Genomic DNA, 22,077 nt, shown 5'->3' with positions numbered 1-22,077 from the left:
AAGGGAAACAATGTGGCATGGTGAATATGTTGAGGTGAACAGCCAATGAGCATTAGATGTGCTGTTACCACCACCACAGTGGTATCCTACTTTGTCCCAAAATCACAAGCTATAAAGTATTGATATTTTTGTAAAAAAGATCCATCTCATAACACGAAGCACGGGTATTAGTAATTACTGGATCAAAAGCAACTTGCTGAAAAAGGAGGTCATATATTGCAACATGTCATTAAAAGAGCGGCCATACTTATTGACACAAGGTCAAAACCTTTCAGTCGTACCTCAGATTTCCCCATTAAGATACACATTTGTTACAGATAACGTCTGCCACACATTTCTGGTAGAAATAAAAAGATCAGACGTGGAAAATATATCATGTTGGATATTTGTTTCCCCAACATCAGCCATCAGATGAGGATCTGCTAAGTTAGATTGTTGGCCAAGAATCCAATATCTATTGCCAGCTAATCTAATATCCATGGTAGATTGTTAAAATTCCATACAAATCAAATACTTGTCATAATAATGGTCCAGTTTTACAAGAATTCATATCAGCTAATATTCAGAAGTGACTGTACAGAAGTTTTGTCAAAGTCAAGTGGCTTTGAATTTTATCATGTGCTTCGATAATTTGGTATAAACCTATAGAATCCTTCTCCAATGTGATATAGGGATGAATGGCCGGATCTATAACGGCAGATAGTTCCAGTTTCATCATGTCTAATGGGAAACAATAGTATTTAATGGGAATATTATAAGCATTTGTGGAGCAACAATGTCCTTTGGTGAGTCTTTGGGGTGGTTCATCTTCTAGAAAAAACAGGACTGGCTAGGCTCCATACCAAATTACAGATTTGCTGATTTTGGTAAATATTACTCAGAAGTTTCTTAATAACTAGTTTACAATATATACCACCATGGTCCTTAATTACTGGTGTACTTAAAGGGGCTAACGATTTGCATCAGTTCCTTGGTTAACAGCTTCCTTCTATGTCTCTATGTCAGCCATGGTGGTATAGGAGGTAGGCTAAGCCAAACCATTGATGCAGCTATCCTCATGTTAAGCATAGCACTAGCCAGGGGGTAGCACAGAGAGAAATAGTAAGTCCTCCACTATATCAGGAAATAGCATGGAAATGGAGGAGTCAGGTCTTTTGGACCCATACCAATATCCTAGAAATAATAGAGCTTTCAAAAATATAGAATATTAGCAGATTTTACTTGTATTTGGAATACAGAACCTAAATGAATATCTGTTCAATGTAGCATAGTTATGAAGGACCATTGATATGGCAGATCATGCTACAATATCCAGCGCTTAGTAAGACATCAAGTGACTCAATGATTACATGACACTACAAAAATACCAGATTGAAGCCAAGCATGGTCAAGTTCCATTTGTACCATGCATGATGCTTTAGATCTTGCTCAGATTTTTTTCAGGACTTTTTGGAGGACCACACCTGTTACTGTATTTGTCATTCTCCACAATGTCTAGAAATGTTGCCTCATCATCGTAATCCCTACTGCTATGAGCTACAACGGCTAGAAGTCTCTTCATTGTTTCGTTCCTTTATAGTATTCAATAGTTAAGTAAAAAGTGAATATCTTTAGACTTCTTATCCCCCAGTGTCTCTTTATAGAAGAATTGTTGGAGTAAAAAATTCTCTGCATATATTCTCGGTTATCCGTCACTGTATGTAAATATTTCACACCATGCGTGCTATCTACGACCCACCCTAATTTTATTCGACTGAATTCACAGCATATGTTAGAGATCAGTTCACTTGAATTCAATACTTAGAGCTTAATTCCAGGGCTCATCATGTTTTAATTACACCGAGGCTCGATCAAAACGAGAGAGGTCTTTTCTCCAGGCTGATGGTGGCAAGGAATTATTGCATCTGTTTAACCCCATGATGTGTAACAAGTCATAAATCAATAATCCTGTTCCAAGGCGCTCCTGCCGAACAGCTGATGTATCTGTTATTAATATAACAATATGGTTGGATGCAGAGGCTCAGAGCGGAATTTGCTTTCTGAACAAACATCTTGCTTCATGCCTTGAATGTAGCGGGAGGAATTTAAAGGAATAAGTGGAACCAACATCAAGTCATTAGTTAAAATATTAAAAGCATATGTGGCGGTTACAGCTGCCTTTGCAACGCAACCTGGCAGCCCACACACCTCGTGTATTGTTAATTAACTGGAGGTGATGGGGCAGACTGCTGAATTTTTTGCCGCAGGCAGAATAAAAACAGGTATATTGTAATATTGATTTGGGACTGCCAAATCCACTATATTAAACAAATGACCTCATTTTTTTAATGCTAACTGTAGGGATAGTGGGAATGCATGTATAACTAGCGTTTTTAACATAGAATTGAGTAGAGTTATAGCATTAGGTACAGGATTAGGGGGTTAATTGTTTCTCCTGGGATTATCCCCATTAAAGGGGATGTGTCATTAGTTCCTTACCTATTTTTAGACCATATTTTAAGTTATACATATTTTAAAAGAATTTCTGCAATTTTCACTCGATGATGTCACATCTTGCTAACCCGTCTCACTAACCCGTCATTACTTCACTACTGACAATAGATAATATAATATCTTACCTCTTTCCCCTCTCTGCACAATAACCTGCTAGATAGTAATGAAAGATAACACTGACCCATCATTACATCACAGACAATGGATGATGTCACAGCTTATCTCCCCCTCCCTGTACAATGACTTCTTTATAGATAACACTGACCCATCATTACATCACTACTGACAACAGATGATGTCACAGCTTATCTCCTCCTCTACAATGACCTCTATATAGATAACCCTGACCCATCATTACATCACTACTGACAACAGTTGATGTCACAGCTTATCTCCTCCCCTCCCTGTACAATGACCTCTATATAGATAAAACTGACCCATCATTACATCACTACTGACAATAGATGATGTCACAGCTTATCTCCACCCCTCCCTGTACAATGACCTCTATATAGATAACACTGACCCCTCATTACATCACTACTGACAATAGATGATGTCACAGCTTATGTCCTACTTCTCTCGTACTATGACCTCTATGTAGATAACACTGACCCATCATTACATCACTACTGACAATAGATGATGTCACAGCTTATCTCCTCCTCCTCCCTGTACAATGACCTCTATATAGATATCACTGACCCATCATTACATCACTACTGACAATAGATGATGTCACAGCTTATCTTCCCCCCCTTCCTGTACAATGACCTCTATATAGATAACACTGACCCATCATTACATCACTACTGACAATAGATGATTTCTCAGGTTATCTCCTCCTCCCTGTACAATGACCTCTATATAGAAAACACTGCCTCATCATTACATCACTACTGACAATAGATGATGTCACAGCTTATGTCCTACTTCTCTCGTACTATGACCTCTATATAGTAACACTGACCCATCATTACATCACTACTGACAATAGATGATGTCACAGCTTATCTCCTCCTCCTCCCTGTACAATGACCTCTATATAGATAACACTGACCCATCATTACATCACTACTGACAATAGATGATGTCACATCTTATCTCCTCCTCCTCCATGTACAATGATCTCTATATAGATATCACTGACCCATCATTACATCACTACTGACAATAGATGATGTCACAGCTTATCTCCCCCCCCCCTGTACAATGACCTCTATATAGATATCACTGACCCATCATTACATCACTACTGACAATAGATGATGTCACATCTTACCTCCTCCTCCTCCATGTACAATGATCTCTATATAGATATCACTGACCCATCATTACATCACTACTGACAATAGATGATGTCACATCTTATCTCCTCCTCCTCCATGTACAATGATCTCTATATAGATATCACTGACCCATCATTACATCACTACTGACAATAGATGATGTCACATCTTATCTCCTCCTCCTTCCTGTACAATGACACTTTATATGTACATATGTACACATAATGTAGAATAAAACTAGATTGAATAGGAAGCATGTGCCTAGCGCATAATTACTGCTTTGTAAACATGAACATCCACATGTTAGCCATACCTTTACATTCATGGTCAGAAGGCTCTTTTGTATTAAAAATTAATTTTATCTTTACGTAAAAGGAGCAGAATTGCTTTGGGTGTTATTACCAGTGTCCCACCAGGCTTTGGCATCATGACCACCCACAGAAATTCTGCAGCCTTGTGCCTCTTCAGGCCCCCCTCCTGCTATCTGCCTGTCACTGTGGCTGCCAAAGCACTAGCTGCAGTGAATAGAACACAGCAGTCCAGTGGAGAGGGTGTGCACATGTGCAAGAGGTCCTGAGACCTTGGTAATGTCATTTAGGGTTAATGCCGGAGGAGGCAGAAGGTAGCGTAGAAGTCCTGCATGGGTACAAGTCCTGCGTCGGTACGTGAAGCCAGAGCCTGGGGGCTCTGGTAACACCCCCAAAGCCATTCTGTCTTAATTAAATAAAGATAAAATTAGGTTTTAAAATGAAGGAGCCTGCTGAACACTAATGTACGGGCGTGGCTGCAATGTGGATGTCCACCTCGATAAAGCAGAGCTTTGTAGGGGTGAAATCAAGTGGTAGATTTCGTCTAAGTCTTAGTTTTACACAGTTGTGTAAATGGTCTTTGTTCCTGAAGCTGTTATTTTTAACATGGCACGGAGATAAAAGGATTACATTTGCACAGATAACAATGTATGTAATGATTTGCCACTTTTAAAGGATTGTTCTTCAGAATCTTGTCATTTGTTTAAGGCAGCAGCAACACAACAAGTTAATGAGCGCTACCGTCAGCCTCTACCATTGGCCAAATGGTTATGCAATATCCATTTATCTAAAAGCTTTGCATTATTTTTGCTGTCTAGCTCAGTCATTTTTCTCACAATGACAGCTCTTTATGCTCTCTCATATTTTCAACATCGTTTATTACTTTCCTGACACAATTTTTGTTTTTTTCGCACCCCCTCCATCTGTTCCCGTGAGCTCATATCAGTTTGCGGGGGAAATTTTTGGAACCTCCTTAGTGTCCAGCAATTCAATGTGTCAGCAAAGAAACGCCAGTGACAGAGTCCCAAATTATGAGAGGTCTTTGATGTTTAAAGTCCAAAGCCAGCTGGTTCTTAGGGTGTGCCTTGTGCCACACGATCCATTAACATGCATATGAATTCACGCTTCAGGCCTAATGCCTTGTTATAGGTCAAGGTTATAAGGAGGACAGAGCAGCCAAGAAGGATCGTGGTTGGGAATTGCATTGAGCGATACATGTCACATCTACATTCTCACTAATATAATATCTGGCTAAACATATGCAGACTAAAAGTGTACATTGTTCTCACATAGTGCATTTATTAATGGTAAGACAGACATTCAGTATAAAAGCTATTATAATTGACACAAAAAATTATCAGGCATTTCCAATACTGTATGAATATCTAAATATCTGATCTATGTGTTGTATAGGATCATGAGATCCAGACCATAATTTCTGAATAAAATGCTGAATAATACCAACAGGACTCCTAAAGAACCAGTAGGAGTCCTACGTAATCCATTCACACAGAATCATTGTTGATATGGCTACAGAACAGCCAATCTGGCATATTAACTCATCTAACAAATAGCAATGGTTTTGATTGGGTGCACCTAAACACCGAACCCATGTGGGAAGTCCGGGTCCTTTTATCTCTATTGACAATGTCTTTCCAGTATCAGTCTGAAAGTTGTCAACCTCTACGTGAGCAGTACATTCAGGATTCTCACAGTCTCCCCTAAGAGTCTTTACATTTTTCTATTAATCTGGTTTAGGTTTCAGACCTCTACAGACCTCTACAGTCCATGTACTGCCACTGTGCTCCATTCACACAGAGATAATGTGTTCATGAGACACAATGGATAGTGTTTTTTTGCAAAGCACTTACAGAAGGCTTATTTCTTTTTCTGTTACTTATTTAGCGCGAATGTATTCCAAAGCACTGTACAGAGATTCTCGCCACTCATGTCCCCAACAAGGCTCATAATCAACTTTTCCTATCTAGTGCCAAATCAAAGGAGCCACTTGAGCTGTTTGTATGTTTATTAAGTAAACTGAATCCATACAACTGCAAGCAAACATGTAAGCACTATGCTGATAGAGCCCTTGCACAGCTTTGAACCCTGAATTTCAGTGTGGTTATAAGGCTAAAATACCTTTATAATGCACCTTTACCATAAAGAAAAAGTGTTACAGCCTGACTCTTGTGACTTCGTAATATGTATCTGTGCAGGAACGTGGCACTAACAAAAAGGGGTTTGTGCATTCTCAATATGAAGAACAGCCAGGGAACATTTTACGTGGCATTAGACATGGTGGAGTATACCCTACATCAGTCTATGGTGTAAATTATAGCAGATTTCTGGGTCCCCACTGACATGCTTATTCTTTAAAAAGTAAAATGCAGTGTACAAATAGAGCATAAAGATGCAAAGTTAGGTAGAGGACTGCTTTGTGCCAAAATGTACAACTTTTATCATATATTCAATACCACAACTTGGTAAATTTTTTCTCTAATAATTCCTGATAATGGTTTTCTATATGAATTTGATAGTATTTCCTTATATACACACAATGGGGGGCTTTGTTGAGGTTTGTACTTGTGTACAAGCTATGATAAAGTTGTAATTCCTTGCTCACAACTAAGAATTGCCTCTACCCATGGAGTGGACCAGCTCAGGATGGGGATGGCCCACTCAAGCGCACTAGCTAAAATATGCCCATTTCTGGTACAGATTATAAAGCTATTCCCTAAAATTGTACAGCCACGTGGTTGTGCATCAAATTAACCAAGAGTTCAGAGCTCCTTAGTATATCCAATACAATCTGCAGGGCAAATGTATGCAGTAGCATATAGAAGTGCTGGCGCTCCCTATGATGTATTCCACAGGGGTGCTTAGATTTCTGCAAAAATCTGCAAACATTCAATGGTGAATGTCCACAGGCCATAGTGAGTGCACAGGCACGGGGCAGGAATGGTCCCCCTACACCTCTGCTTCATGCCCCCATAAACTCCTCGTTCATGGTGTGAAGCGGAAAATAATCACAACTACTGCTGGTTCATAAGTAATTACTAGTTCTTGGCTGGTACGCCAGAAAACTGTCATACAAGTCCTGAAAAAAGTCTCCCTACATAATGAATGTAGTTCCTATATGTCATGAAATCTTACTTTGCTGTATATTTTGGGGAGCATTTATTATTGACTTTCAAAAGAGATGGAATTTTTTTTTCCCATTGCTGCGCCTCTTGCTCCTTATTTATGAAGGGGCAGCGCCACAATATTGGTGCTTTTTCGACACTCATCACTTGTTCTTTTTTTGCTTGAGCAAAGTTGTGGCTCCAACACTTTTCTGGCGCTTCTCATTTTGTGGCACAATTTTTGGCACATAATTAGAGCAGCTAAAATCTGGTTTAGGGAGGTCTATTTCACCTTCATGAATGGGGGAACAGTCCAAATCCTTTTTGTTTGTGCACCAAATAATTAATGCCTTGGGCCACAAACTTCCATCCCACTGAAAATTGTAGCACGCACCCTCCTCCACCCTGCGCTCAAATTGATAACACCTCCCCCCCCCTTTGTGTCTTTTGCTCAGTTTATTCCTCAAGAAGATAAATCATAATGACTTTCCCATAAACATATATAAGATATACTGTGCTTCCATATTGTATTTGGGGGCAGAGTGGGAAAGATTTTTGTTTCACTTGCAGATAAGCAATGCCCTCATATCCCAATAACTTCCATTAAGATGAGATGAGAATGTCTTTTGGTATCTCTCATAAGTCTCTCATAAGTCCAGACAATTGGTCAGTATGATTAATATCTGTCCTTCTTGCTGCCGACACTGCCAAGGACACGCCGCTATGTATCTGTCCTAGCCTCCGTACAAAGAGCAAACCACATTTTCTTAAACATTTGCAAAGACTCCTCTCCGTGTTCTCAGTTGAACTCTCCAAATAGGTTGATCAATTTCCATTTTTTATGGCGTATGTAAACAAAATATTATATTCTTTTGGAAGTACTGATTTACATTTTAACAGCTTTAGAGCCCTCTAATGGAATAAGGATTTAATTCATATATCAGAGCAATCAATAAAAACTGAGAAGGACACTTAAACAGCTTCACCCATCTGGGTCTGGCATCGCGTGCAGCGCCTAGAAAGTCCTTGACAGGCAGTTTATGATGCCTACTTTATTGTAAATCACATGCAGTCCATTTGTGATAGTGTTATTTCGGTATACATATGTATATTTTTAATTTCTCTGATGCATACTTAAGTAAATGCTCTGGACTCTGTTCATACATAATACATTTCATCTAATTAACACAAAGTAAAACCTTTTTATCCTATGATGATAATACCAATATCATTCTCCTGATACTTCCCAACTACGAAAAACAACAAAGCCCAAACTAAAAAGTTACTAAAACTAACTTTTTGGAAGAGGTAAATGGAAATGTAACTTTCTGAACAGTGATAATAGGGAACTCTGATTATACATTATGCATAGTAATGATTGCAGGTGTGAAGCAATAGGTTGGATATTCTGCACGGTACTTGGATGCTTTTTTGGAAGTCCACTTCTGATTCTGATGTCAAGAGTTGGCTCAGATTCAACTTTTATTATGTATTCAGTCTTCAAGCTCTCTGGTGGCAATATTCAGTGGTCCCAATGGTCTTGACTTGTTCTGCCACAGAAAGGATAGTCATGTATTATACATCATGACTGCAGGGAAATAAAGAGAGACCAGGGAAAACTCCGGGAATGATTGTCATAGAGCAGCGGGTATTATAGAGGCAAATTTTTCTCTTTGACAGCCCAAAATTTTGATTGGATCTAATTAAAGAGAAATTGTTCTTCTTCTGCTTTTGGTTTTCAATAATGCCATCTAATGAGAGTTGGCGTAGATTCCCATGCTTTACAACCATCCAAATCATGAGGTACATATAGAAATAAAATAATACAATACATAATAACATAGTCGTATGATACTATAGGAGTAAGGTCCCTGCTCGCAAAATCTTACAATCTACATTATACATGGCCAACACTAAGACCAGTAGGACATATAAAGTGACTTGGCATCTGCCAATGCAGTCTAGGCGGCAACCGTTGCTGTCTATGATTATAGCTGAAAACAAAATTAGTTCCGGGGTCGTGGCTTGACTTCCTGTCGTGGGCAGCTGTATTTGTGTTGAGCTCTGCTTTTAAGCTGGCCTATACTTTATTACCCTGCAAATTTAGACATACATACATACCCTTGGTGCAAGCCGGACATTCCTCTCGCTGTGGGACCGGCAACATGAGTATATTCAGGAGTTTTGCTGCTACAGAATGGCTGAAAGAGCTTGCAAGATAAGATCCTCAAGATGGTGCGACTGCTTGACCATGTGCACAGGCCGCATCTTCTGAGATGGAGGACTCTCAGGCCTCAGACATTCCCCTAGCTGAATGCAGAGTTGGAGACAGGGTTTATACAAGTGGCAGAACTACAGTCTCATGGATAAGCTCACATATGGAACTGAGATCAGGAAAGCCTTTCCCAAATGTTATAGGTAATACACAATCTCATCTATAACCTCAGATGCATGACATAATACATTTGTTTGTTGGAGTAATGTATTACTGTTTGAATAATACTAATAAGAAGTATTTTGTCAAACTAAGTGATAAAAACAATAGAAGGTGAGAGCTAAAAGTTAATTAAAGATAGAGAATCCCCTGTAGGATTTAGGTTAAAACTTGGAACAAGAATTGCATTATAGGTTCACTCAATGTTTCCATTAAAGAAATCTAAAGGGAAAATGTCCGGTAGCGCTAACATCTGGCCAGCTGTTCCAGGGAGCTGCATGTGACATTGAACATGCACAATGAATAATTAGCATGTAGCGCACATGCCTTGTTAATTACCAAAACATTTTAATGTAATTATAAACATTTGGCTAATATTTTCATATTGGAAATTGAATAACTCATTATCTGACTCTTCTAGTGACAGCAATGTCTTCGGATGAAGTGCACCGTAATACTTGACATTGAAGTATGCATTTTATCCACTAAACTGAATTAGCTGGGGAAAGTGTCTGTCTGAAGCAAGGGCTGTTGGTGATAATAAGGGAATAATATAATTCTACATAACAACCTGTATTTTCCTGTCATTATGTTTATATAATGTTGTGATGATAGAATAAGAAATGTGGTGTTATTGAAAGCTTTCCCGACGGCAGCACAGGCTACACTTTAACTGCTTTCAGAATACTGGAAGTGAGAGGCCATTGACTGTGAATGGGAGGCATAAGCTATTTACAGCACTGTCAAGGTAGAAACTTTTTCATTTGCTGGAAACGGGCACCTGCTGTTGTGGGAAAAGAGGGTCAGGCTGAGCGGTGAGAAGGTGTAGAAGAAATCTTTTAAGAGAACGGAAGATTTATAGGTTCTTCGATGAGCTCTTATAACATTATAAAGGTTGCTTTCAAAAATATTTTTTGGCGAAGCTATAATTTTGGAAATACAGAACAGAAGAAATGTAAAGGAGATAAATTGTAACCTTAAAGGAATAGAAGAACTCCTGGTGCAGCTGAGCAGGAGCTAAGTCTAATCATGTCTCTACGATAGTAAAGTATAATAAAGGATATATTGCATTCACACTACCGTAAATCCTAAATGATAGTTCCACTTACAGAATGTTCACATGTTGAATATTTCTATTATACACATCCAACTTTATTTTTACAAGATCTGAAGCTGAAATTCACAAAGATGTGCTTTGTGAACACACATGGAAGATCTACATTAAATTAATATAATTTGTGTATGTGAGAGCAGTATTTTCACAAATTTTTCCTGCATCAAAAAGTCTTTTAAGCCTGTGAACAACCAAATGAAAAATATACTCACATCCATAGGACAAGGATTTCAACTTAGAATGTGGGCTGGAATACATGTCAAGTCAAATTCATGAACTCTATGGGGCTTATTTACTAAAGGTCAGCGGAACGCACTTTTGTCAGATTTTGGAAATTTTCGGGATTTTTGCCACTGTGACAGCTATTTAGAAGGGGACTGTGTCAGACACGACCGAATTTTGGTGCAATCGCGCCTGCTTTCATGCGACAGAAATGGGGGAACGGGCTGTCGGACGCTCATATGGATTTGAACTGAGCGTGGGATTTAACTTTAAAATTGTGCAATACATGCACTTACTTTCACCGGGAAGAAGAAGGTAAACTCCGGCGGACTTGATCGGAGAAGCGACAAATGCAGGAAATTTGGTGCACGATCTAAGTGAATCGCAGCACAATATATTCCAGTCGGACATTCCGGATCGGGGAATGCGCCAGGGACTGGTAAGTAAATGTGCCCCAATATGAGCAAATAAATGTGTTGCTTCGTAGATTCGAGTCAAATCTTCCATTTTGAGGTCACCAATTTTTTTTCTGAATCCCTTCAGATGAATCCTTTAAAATGGAAATGAGCTATTGTCATTTATATCAGAGCTTACAGAGTCTGGGATGGGTGAAGGAGAATAAAAAAAATGCAAAACAAGATCTGAGCTTTTTATGAAAAATCGAATTGTGAGGTTAAGGCTAGAGTATTATGTTATTTACCTATTTCCCAGATAACCGCAGCAACATTGGAGTGGAACAAATTGATTTGGACTGGAACTGAATCTTTTGAAAAAATTAGCACACTTCTATGAATCAAATCTTGATAGATTCCATCATCTATAATGTGAGCCCATCCTTATTTGCCCAGTTTGTTGTAGAGCATTGCTTGGCATGTACTATTAATGCAACGGGGGCAATTAATAATGCCTTCAATTATGGAAAAGACATGTGTAAGGTATGGAACAGTCGCAACCTTTGGGTGGCGCCAGTATTAGATGACTCGCACCAGTAGGCCAGATTGTCTCACATTGGCAAGCCATGGGACTGTGACCACCACACAAGTTTCTTATCTTAACAAATCCACCTCAATATATTTTTAATGATTGCAAATTGAAGATTTTGCTCAAGGTTTTACCTGATTTGTATTTTCCATTAAAAAATACAGGAATGAGTTGTTGGATGCATCATAGGTATTTTTACTAATCTGTAGGAGAGTCTTCTGGCAGCAGACAGATGGTAGGTGGAGGTAAGTGACTGTCCATACTTCTTTACATGATGGTTGACCAGGTGACATATCAGAGTTCTCCATAATCTCCACTATGATTTCAGAAGTTGTAGACTTTCTTCAGTTATTCTTGTCTCGTAGATCTACTCAATTTTTGGATGTGTAAAACAGAATGAAGAATAGGTCTTCTATACCGAAAGATTGAGTTTTCTTCATATTTTTATCATTCCAGCAAGTGCATATCCATAATGTATCTCAGGAAAGACAAGGACAAATTCTATTAAAATGACTTTTTTCAACTGGAATCCAAAGTGTTATAGATTTATAGAGCTCCTGAACTACCTCCTGGTAACTTGCTGGCCGTTGCATTTGTATGGGGAAGGAACACATTCAGATTTATCCATCCAACAATAGGAATGTAAAAAGGGTCATCTGCTATAAAAATGGGTCAAATGCATATTTTAGAAAAGGCAAATTCCTTTTCCGGGCCATGAAATCTAATATTTCTGCCAAATAAAGTATGCTTGTTATGTGCTGGGTTTCTAGTCACTCTTTCATCTCTGCGTGTACGGACATCAGTGTTTAAAAGTAACATAATTTGATGCTATTTAACAGGCTCTCATTTCAGGCAACATATTAATGTACAAATCAGTGGCAGAGCTAATATCATTGCATAGCGAGTGCGTTCTGAAGTGAAGGCCTGACATCCGTCAGAGCTCACAGTCAAAGTCATTTTGATGAATCTGCCACACTAAATCACAGCATGAATTTTACTAACACATAGCCCGGCACATATTTCTTTTAAAGGCCTGGGTCCTGATACATGTGAAACGAGATGCGGCAGGTTCTGACATAAAGAATAAAGATCAAACCGTCTAGACTTCCTACGGTGATGACATTGATGCAGAAATCATTAACACTCTAAGCTTTTTGCAGTCGTGATAAAATATTTAGAAACCATTCTGCTTTTGCCAACTGCACCACTCTTTACAGTGCACCATGGCTGGCATACTACTGTCTTCAAATATTTAATAATGTTAGTAAGGTCATGTAAATGTGCTTACATGGGGAACCTGTGTGAAGCAGTTTTGTTGCTTGATGTCGCAGCCAAGCGGCAACAGGTGTTGAATACTATACACAGCAATTAACTATCACTTCCACCAAATGACCAGAATCTGACTTATAATGCAGTCCGACCCAGAAAAAAATCACCCAAATTAAATATTTAAGTTCAGATAATCCTTTAATAATCCCACAGTGGGGAAATTCACGGCGTTACAGCAGCAGAGAGAGACCAGAGAGTACAGTACAAACATAACAGAACAATAATGTTAGGGATAAATGAACAAAAGAAGAAAAAGGGATAAAAAGACAAAAATAAGAAGACAAGCAACGATTGGCAGTTTGGTATTCAGTCTGTGGATGGGACCTGCAGGGACTGGTTAGGTACTGAGCACAGCTTACTTCTGTTTGGGCCTTGTTTGTTGAATAGCCTGATCGCAATTTGAATCCTTCTATATCTAAAATTATTGGATTCATTTAAAAAATGCTTTAAAAAAAAGTCTATGGGGGATGGAAGGTAAATGGCAGATCTTCCATTTTAAAGGAAATATACCATTTGCTTTTATGGATTAGGAATCAAACTGAACTGAGTGGTTTTTCTGAAAAAAAACAATAAAAAAATTATGATAAGGATACTCTGTAACTCCTGTGGGCGCCCGGCCGCTCTCCTCTTAACCTAATTATGCACTGCTCCAGTCTTGTGCCGCCTCTAATAAGCTGAGACTACATCATCACTGTGTTGTCCCTGACAGGCAGAAGTAATCAGTTGCTGCACCATCCCCCAGCTGCTGTATATGAGTCATCCAGCTCAGGTTGATTAGTCCTATCTGGACTGTTCAGACAGCTCTTTTATGTATGGAAGCCAGATTTCCCAAGGTCCTGAATTTTATTATTGTTTTTTGAGAAAAACTACTAGGTTCAGGGATTAAACAAGATATGTTTTTGCATCAGTGTAGCTACAGCATTCTCAAGGTATGTTTGTTGATTTCCTTTAAGTTCCATTACATACAGTGTTCCAGAAAGACCTAATGCAGCTATGAACTGGGCTTTACTAACAGACAGTCCAAATATTCCATTAATAGAATATAAGGATTTTTGCATACTAAGTATGGTCGTACTAATTAGATATTTGTAGGTTGATGGTGGAACAACCATTAAACTATCAATCATCTGGTGGGTGACAGCCATGTACATTTTCCATTTAAATGGCTACACATATTCAGCAACATCGGTGTAAGTTTCAACATTTGCAAACCAAGAAGTCAAAAATAAAAATTATTTTTGTAAAGGGTTTTCTGTGCTAAAATGTTAATAATATATCGATAAACAAATCTTCTTTGTTAAATTAGTGAGGGTCCAACAACCAGCACCCCAGCACCCCTATAGCACCCCAATATGGCATCCAGCACCTTTTTTTCTGCAGCTAATAAAAATGGAACAAATCAGGAAGAAGACAGCTCCGATCTTAGCGTAGTGGATACCAGGTTATGTTAGATCAGCCCCCATTTCCAGAATGTGAAAGACCACTTCCCTATTTGCAGTGACTTGGTTTAGCCACTACAGAGAACAAAGCTGTCTGTGTCCTTTTTCCTTCTCTGTGGGGGTGATAGGTATTGGACCCTCATCAATCTCTAACTGATGATTCATACATGCTATAGGTTATGGATATTTATATCCTGGAAATTTCTTTTCGATCAACTTTAAATTGACGTGTATGGCTGCCTAAGGTCACCTATAAATATCTTATTTTTGTTTTTGCCTCAAGTGTCCCTTTAATGTGACCCTGGTAATGGTATTTGCTGCATAAGATGAGAATTTAGTCACGGTGTGCCACTCCACAGAGCGGTTGTCAGGATATGACCCTTGCATGTGAGGTATTTATTGCCACACAGCTGTGCTTTAAAAGACACATAGATGTTTTAGTGTTATCCATAGGAAATATAATTTTCTCAAGAAATATCCTTGGCGTCCAACTAGCTGCACTTTAAACGTTCTCAAGGTCACTCGGGAAGCTCGAACAGAACTATTGAACAGACAATAAATCTTTCTAAACCTCACTTAAACTGAGCTTATTGACAAGCTTATAGTCATTTCTATATAACGTAAAAGTCTTCAGGAGGCACATTTTATGCTCCCACCCGGCAGGAGATTTACCTGCCATTAACATGCCATAACACAGCAGGGAGGCTCATTAGGGGTTGGCCATGAGATAGGTTGTTTGTAGGAGTACACAACCATTTTGTCCTATAAGGATGGCTACTTTGTGCTAAGCATTTATATAACAAATTGTACACATAGAACCCTCAGCGATGTACTGGAAATAAATGAAATATCAATACATAATTTACATTGCATAGCTTTGCCCTTGGGTATAGTGGTGTTACCTTGACTAGTTTCTAAATTATTAAATATATGTACTACAATATTACCCGGTCTCTGCTCTATAACTTGGCTAGATTTGTATTCCTATTCCTGTAAATTTTACTTCATTACACATTTCACAGTTTTTATTGTGGGCCATTATATTTTTTAACTTGTTCTTCTTGGTTCAGAAAAGAATGCTAAAACTTTGGAAAAAGATTTATACCCGTGCAAATAAACAGATGAGGTATAACATACTTTAGCAGAGGAATGTACAGTAGATACCACTATTGGCATTATAATAGGTTCCTATACCAACCATCATCCATGCCTTCTTCTCAAATAGGTGACGTCACTTAAAGATGACTGGGTAACCTTGCACCTATATATGCAAGCTCAAAATGGTTGTTTTTTATTGTACTGTGGTTAAGGGGATCAGTTGATTGATCATCATGGTTCACTGATCCTCTCCAAATATGTTGTCGTTGAGCTATTTTGATTTAAATGCCACCGGTGGGTTTTGCCTGTGGTATTTAAAAAGTTAACACCCGCAAATGGTGCTAGCATCTATCACGGTGTTAACACTGTAGGAGGTGAGTGCTACCGGACCCGAACTTGGAAGGCTCACTGCCACTTTGTGAATGACTCTACACGTGATGAGAGTTGTCTCACACACAAGGTTAGTCAATGACTAGAGTATTCATCAGACACAGTCAGAATTGTCATCTATTAATTTACATGTGACATCTGTGCACCATCAAGAGCAATAATCCATTATACCTTCTCCCAGCTATGATTGATCTCTGCAGTATTCCTATTGTAAGATATGTTTGGCTCCTTGCAGCACATCTCCACACTACGCCCCTAAAACTACCAGTTGTTATATTATAGTGTCCCACGCTGTGCTCTAAAATTTTGCGAGGTGTCAGACCCTCATCACATACTGATGATGGGTGGAAGAAAGCACTGCTGTCTCTTTACTGCTTACTATGGACATTTGATCTCCATGTGAACTATGCTAAGAAAAAACCCTTGCTTTATGTATATTTATGAAAATTCCTCCCTTATCTTCTTTAACAATACAGTATTTCAATAGACATTATATATACATTTTTTAGCAATCTATATAACTTAAAAGTGCATTTTCACACCAAAAAAAGAAAAATATCTGCAGTAACAATTGTAATTTTTATATTTTCCACAATTTTCAGGAAAATTTGACTAAATAGTTCTTATATTTCTTTTTATTCCCTTAGTCACCTAAATACCAGATCCAACTAAGAATTTAAATTTGCCCATAGCAGCAGAGGAATTTATCTCCCGGATTTCCTTTATATAATTATTCCTGATATACCTAGTAGACACGATCGTCTGCTGATAAAAGAGACTAGAAAATGCACAGATATTGCTGGTTTAGCTAGGAGCACGAATAACTGTCCAAATGTTTTGCCTAAAGCCCAGAAGCAATTAGGAAACATCCTGACAACAAATCCAGACAGACTCATTACTCATGATTTACAAATACTTTCCTGAGGACTAAAAAACACGTTTCGGACGTGTGTTTGGAAGCCTGAGGGCATAACTGGGGCACGCAACATTTCTCTAAATTAAGTGGTAAGTGGTTGGTTTTAGAACACACAGAGATATGCAGGAAATTTAATAGGTTCCACAGAGCACAGATTTGCACCCATTTTGGGCATTTTATATATGATAACAATATTAATTATAGTTTTTTTGACTCCCAGTATTGCATGTCACTGAAGGTTTCTGATAAGAGTTCACTTTTCTTCCTGAGTTGCGGTGCTGCTATTTATGTCCAGAAAATTCTTGGCCTAGGGTTAGTTCCAATCATGACTGTTATAATTACCTATGGACTTGGTAGTGGGTTGTACAACAAAGAACCGACAGAATGGTGGTTAACGCTCTCAGGAGGACATGACTCGATGGTTGAGCCTAGATGAGAATTAAACAAATTCGGTTTAACACAAGAAATAACATAGAATACTACAAATAACATCCTAAACTCAAAAAGTTTTTAAGATGCCAGATATAAGACCTAAATGTTTGTCATCAGTGATACCAAAACCATAGCCCTATGTTATACGCTTGCATTGCTTTTAATATCAACCCCATCCTATTGTGTCATAAGGCATGCCTTAAAGCTACTGGGCCCCACTGTAAAGTATGTGCCAGACCCCCATCTATAACTTATCATTTATTCTACGGGTCTTTTCATATTGGGAGTAAGCTCTATAAGGCCCCCCTTTAGAGCTCTCTTCACTGCCATAAGTTACTCCCCTGTACCCAATTTTCTAGCACATATTGATGCATAATAACATGAGCAGTCATAAGCAGTAGAACTACTGGTGACCACAGCTATTGTTTCCATTGTGTATAGACAGCGTGGTCACGATACAAGAAGTCATTGACATCTGGGGAGAAGGTGGCCATCAGAACACTCAGAAGGGAAGATGTGAGTGGAAAACGCAGAACAACATATTGCAAGGTATTTTATTGTTATTGGATAACAGCAAAATGGCTTTGCATGTTGTAGTAGGCTTCATTGTAAAAGCACTGAGCAGCATGCTGACTATGTAGTAGGTTTTATTGTAAAAATACAGAGTAGTATTTTGGCTATTTTAGGCGTTATTGTACAAACACAGAGAAGCATGTTGGGTATGTAGTAGGCTTTATTGTAAGATTACCAAGTAATATGTTGGCTACATAGTAGGCTTTATTGTTAGAATGAAGAGTAGCATGTTGGCTATAGTAGGGTTTATTGTACAAATGAGTAATATGTTGGTTATTAAGTAGGCTTTATTGTAAGAGTGCGGAGTAGTATTTTGGCTATGTAGTAGGCTTTTTTTTTTTAAATAAAAATACAGAGTAACATATTGGCTATGTAGTAGCCTTTATAGTAAGAATGCAGAGTAATATGTTGGCTATGTAGTACCCTTATTGTAAGAATGCAGAGTAACATGTGGGTTATGTAGTAAGCTTTATTGTATAAATGTAGAGTAGCTGTTGGTAATGTAGTAGGCTTTGTAAGACATACACCTTTTGAACTGTATGTGGTCAAGCCATTTCCTCCCAAAAATAGAAATACTAATTAGAGGAGAGCAGTAAACCGCTTTGGTAAAGGCTTCATTCCTGTTTTTGATGATACTCTACTACTCTACTCTTTAATAATGGTTAGCAGTCAGGTTATGGTAAGCATAATATCTTTCAAGAGCAAGAGTAGAAGTTGAGCATGGGAGATCATTTTCAGGTCTTGACAGTCTTAAAGGGGTTGCCGAGTGGTTGAAAAACATGGCTGCTTTATTCCAAAAACATGCAACAAACCTGACCATGGGTAGTGTGTGGTATTGTGACTAAGCTCCATTTATTTCTATTCAGATGAGCTGCAATACCAGCACAAACCATGGTCAAGTGTGGCGCTGTGTAGGAACAGGAAAATGGTATCCAGGAAACTCTATCAATCAATGTAACTTGTTTATTAAATCTTTGTCTATTTCTGTGCTTATGAGTCCAGTTGGCGGTCTTACTCAGTGATTGTCAGCTTTGTTTATATGAGCATGTATACGAGAAACAATGTAAAAAGGGAACTAGCCATGCATCAAAAGGGTTGTCTGGGTTCATTAATTATTCAACTTTTGGCCCCAAGTGGCATAAAAATAATAATAAAGAAGTTTTAATTACCTCTCTCCATGCCTTCATGAGCGCCTTCTCTCTTCACCATCGGTCTCTGTTGGTATACATAGATGCAGGGTTGAGGTCCTGTTGACCACCTGCACTTGCATCCAGAATCTGTCGTAATTGCTTGCTGTTGACAAAACCAATAGAGAGGTGGACTAGGGGTGTTAGTCTAGGGGCATAAAATGAGGTAAGTACTACTTTTGTATTATTTTTAAACCACCCGGGACCAAATTATAAAAATGTATGTAATCGGACAACCCTTTTAAGATCTACACACACTACTACATGATGGATCGGCTGCATTTTGGTCAGTCTGTCCGGTTGACTTTATTCTAGTATGATCCGTTTTACTCTCCAATCTGGGCATGTTATTACATGGCTTTTAATTAATGAAGTATTACCTTATCATTAAAGAAATAAAGGAAAATGTATATAAACAGACGTAGGAGACGAAGGAGAATGAAATGACCAGGGATAAACTGCATCAGTTACCTTTTCCCTCTTATGAACGAGTGTCCTAATAAAAGGGTGAGCACTAATAAGAAAGTTGTAAATCACATGTAGGTCTTTATGTTTCCAGTTTGCTGCCTTTCCAATGTGTTGTCAAACAGCTGTTAACAGGTTATGCTATAGAGATGTATGAGAGACGTTCTGTAACGCGAGTCAGCCAGCTGTAAAAATGAGACCTGAAGTCAGATAATTAGAGGAAAAGACATGTACTTAATGTACATTTTCTCCAAGTGTATATGTCATTCTCTCCCGGCTTGAGGAAGCTGGCCTTTAAACGCTCTCTGAGCCGGGATTTTTTTCTTGATTGAACACAAGTCGTTCTTATTATCCAGCTCTGCATTTGCTGCAGCCATTTGGGCCTCTTTAAATCCCTTTGCTGCCACAGAAGTAAAAAGGCCAGCCTGTCCTGAAGCCATGTGATAAAGTAGAGGCTTGGGCAATCAGCATTAATTATGGACTAACTTGTGGTAAAATGACAGGTCTGAGCTAAAATATGACAAAGATGCTGCAAGCTCGAGCTCTTTCTATTGAATCAGCTATTCAGGGTCAAGTGGAATAAAGAAGCTCTCCGCCACTCCCTTTCCTGAAATGAAAAGCCTGCATTAGTCTGGGAGACAGCAATCACTGGATGTGTTTTTGTTTCAAAAACTAAATGCAGTATCAGTTCCAAGTCACGTGGCCCGACCAATAGCTCCTACGGGGATTGGAGGAAGTCTGCTCTCAAGGCCATAAAATTAAAGCAATTTCAGTGCAACTAATTGTACATCAATAAATTTAGTTTTTTATGGTTGTGACCTGGCAGGTATATTTCCTATACTAGACTATGCAGAAGCCAGATACAGGCATCTTACCTCAAAGACAATACCAGACAAATAAATATAGTGCACAATCCATCTGATATAAAAATATGGAAAGTGTCCCATTTTTGTGGAGATATTGCAGATTGTTGCACGTAATAAGAAGATATATATCTCTGGTATTCTACTTCAGGTTCCTCTCGGGTTACTTATTTAGTAATAAACCTTAGACTATGCAGTTTCTGGATCTAGTGATAACAAACTTAGGGCCAATACCTGTCCCCATTTAGCTTGTAGCCAAAAAAATAAATGTCAGTCTTTTATTTTGAAACATCTGCACAATTTAAAGATAAGCAAATCATAAAGATTTGCTTTTTAGGAGCGTCACTGAATTTGATATAAACCATTCCAAATTGTCCTGGAAATGGGTAAATAATCCCCAGTATTCTTCTAAAATGCTGATTTTTCATGAATAGCTCCTATTTTATTTTGTTGCGAGATTCTTACCAAATCTATGAACTAACGAATAAATTATTGGTTCCTATCAAATCAAATACTGAACTTCAAAAGCCAAGTAACTTTATAGCCATAATAAGTTATAGCAATATATCAAATTTAATGTCTAGGTAAGGTGGGGGTGAATGCAAACAGACTGTTAGACCACCACAACTTCTATAGTAGTATTACCCAGTAAATCACTATTTGTAGAAAGAAATTAAAAACAGAAATATCAGTATACAAAAATTGACAGGACCATCAATGAAAGGTGTAGATTTTGATATAAATTATTTGACATTCTTTTGACAGACCTCTTTTTTTCTTATGGTTATATATCTAAAACTGTCTGCAATGTATAGACTTGAATCACTATATGCTTAGATCCTTTTGCCTTTGACTTACATTCTAAAGAATAACTTTAAGGTAAACATTTTTTGTAGTTCTGAAGTTCATAGTACCCTCAAACAAAAAAGAGTATTCTACTGTCTAGCCAATGCCAAAAGCCAAATCTTAGAAGGTCTCATTACATGTGTTAAAGTGTAATTGTGCCGTCCCTGAGGGATCAGACTTTAACATAGATTTCCACGAATCCCAGATTCTGCATTCAATCCATCTTCTTAATCTTAACAGTGAAAATAGCTCATCTGACTTCAAATATCTTCATATGTCATAGATGACACGTATATTAGCTTTTACAGTATATCTAGCATTTCATTTCAGCTCAAGATTGAAAGACAATTACTTTGGGGTGAATGTTGCAATATAACAAATTACAAAGTATCTTCTCCAAGCTCACCACTTTCAAAAAAACCACTTCCCTATCAAGTTTGTATGTTCTAGCATATGCTAGGAACAATAAACATCTCCAACTAAAAGAACACTCTCTCAGAAAAATAACTTCTGATGCTGTTTACAGTGGTTGTCCTAAAAGGCTTCAACCTTTTTGTATATTGTATGAAGGATTAG

The 22,077-nt window shown here is 38.2% G+C and overlaps 1 protein-coding gene across 16 annotated transcripts in view; it reads left to right on the top strand.

Moving 5' to 3' along the window:
* The window catches only part of TENM3 (teneurin transmembrane protein 3), a 1,383,253-nt gene that overhangs the window by 874,042 nt on the left and 487,134 nt on the right, over window positions 1-22,077 (top strand). For 13 of the 16 annotated variants that reach the window (XM_072123399.1, XM_072123493.1, XM_072123476.1 and 10 more), the window contains one exon: window positions 18,009-18,116. The exons of the other annotated variants lie outside the window; for them this stretch is intronic. In XM_072123399.1, coding sequence (XP_071979500.1) covers window positions 18,009-18,116 — 108 coding nt within the window. The remainder of the gene's footprint in view (window positions 1-18,008; window positions 18,117-22,077) is intronic. 16 annotated transcript variants of the gene reach the window in all.

Source organism: Engystomops pustulosus, chromosome 1, assembly GCF_040894005.1.
Source record: "Engystomops pustulosus chromosome 1, aEngPut4.maternal, whole genome shotgun sequence".
NCBI classification, from domain to species: Eukaryota; Metazoa; Chordata; class Amphibia; order Anura; family Leptodactylidae; genus Engystomops; species Engystomops pustulosus.
Note: the sequence above shows the minus strand (reverse complement) of the source record. Positions and strands in the feature narration are given on the sequence as shown.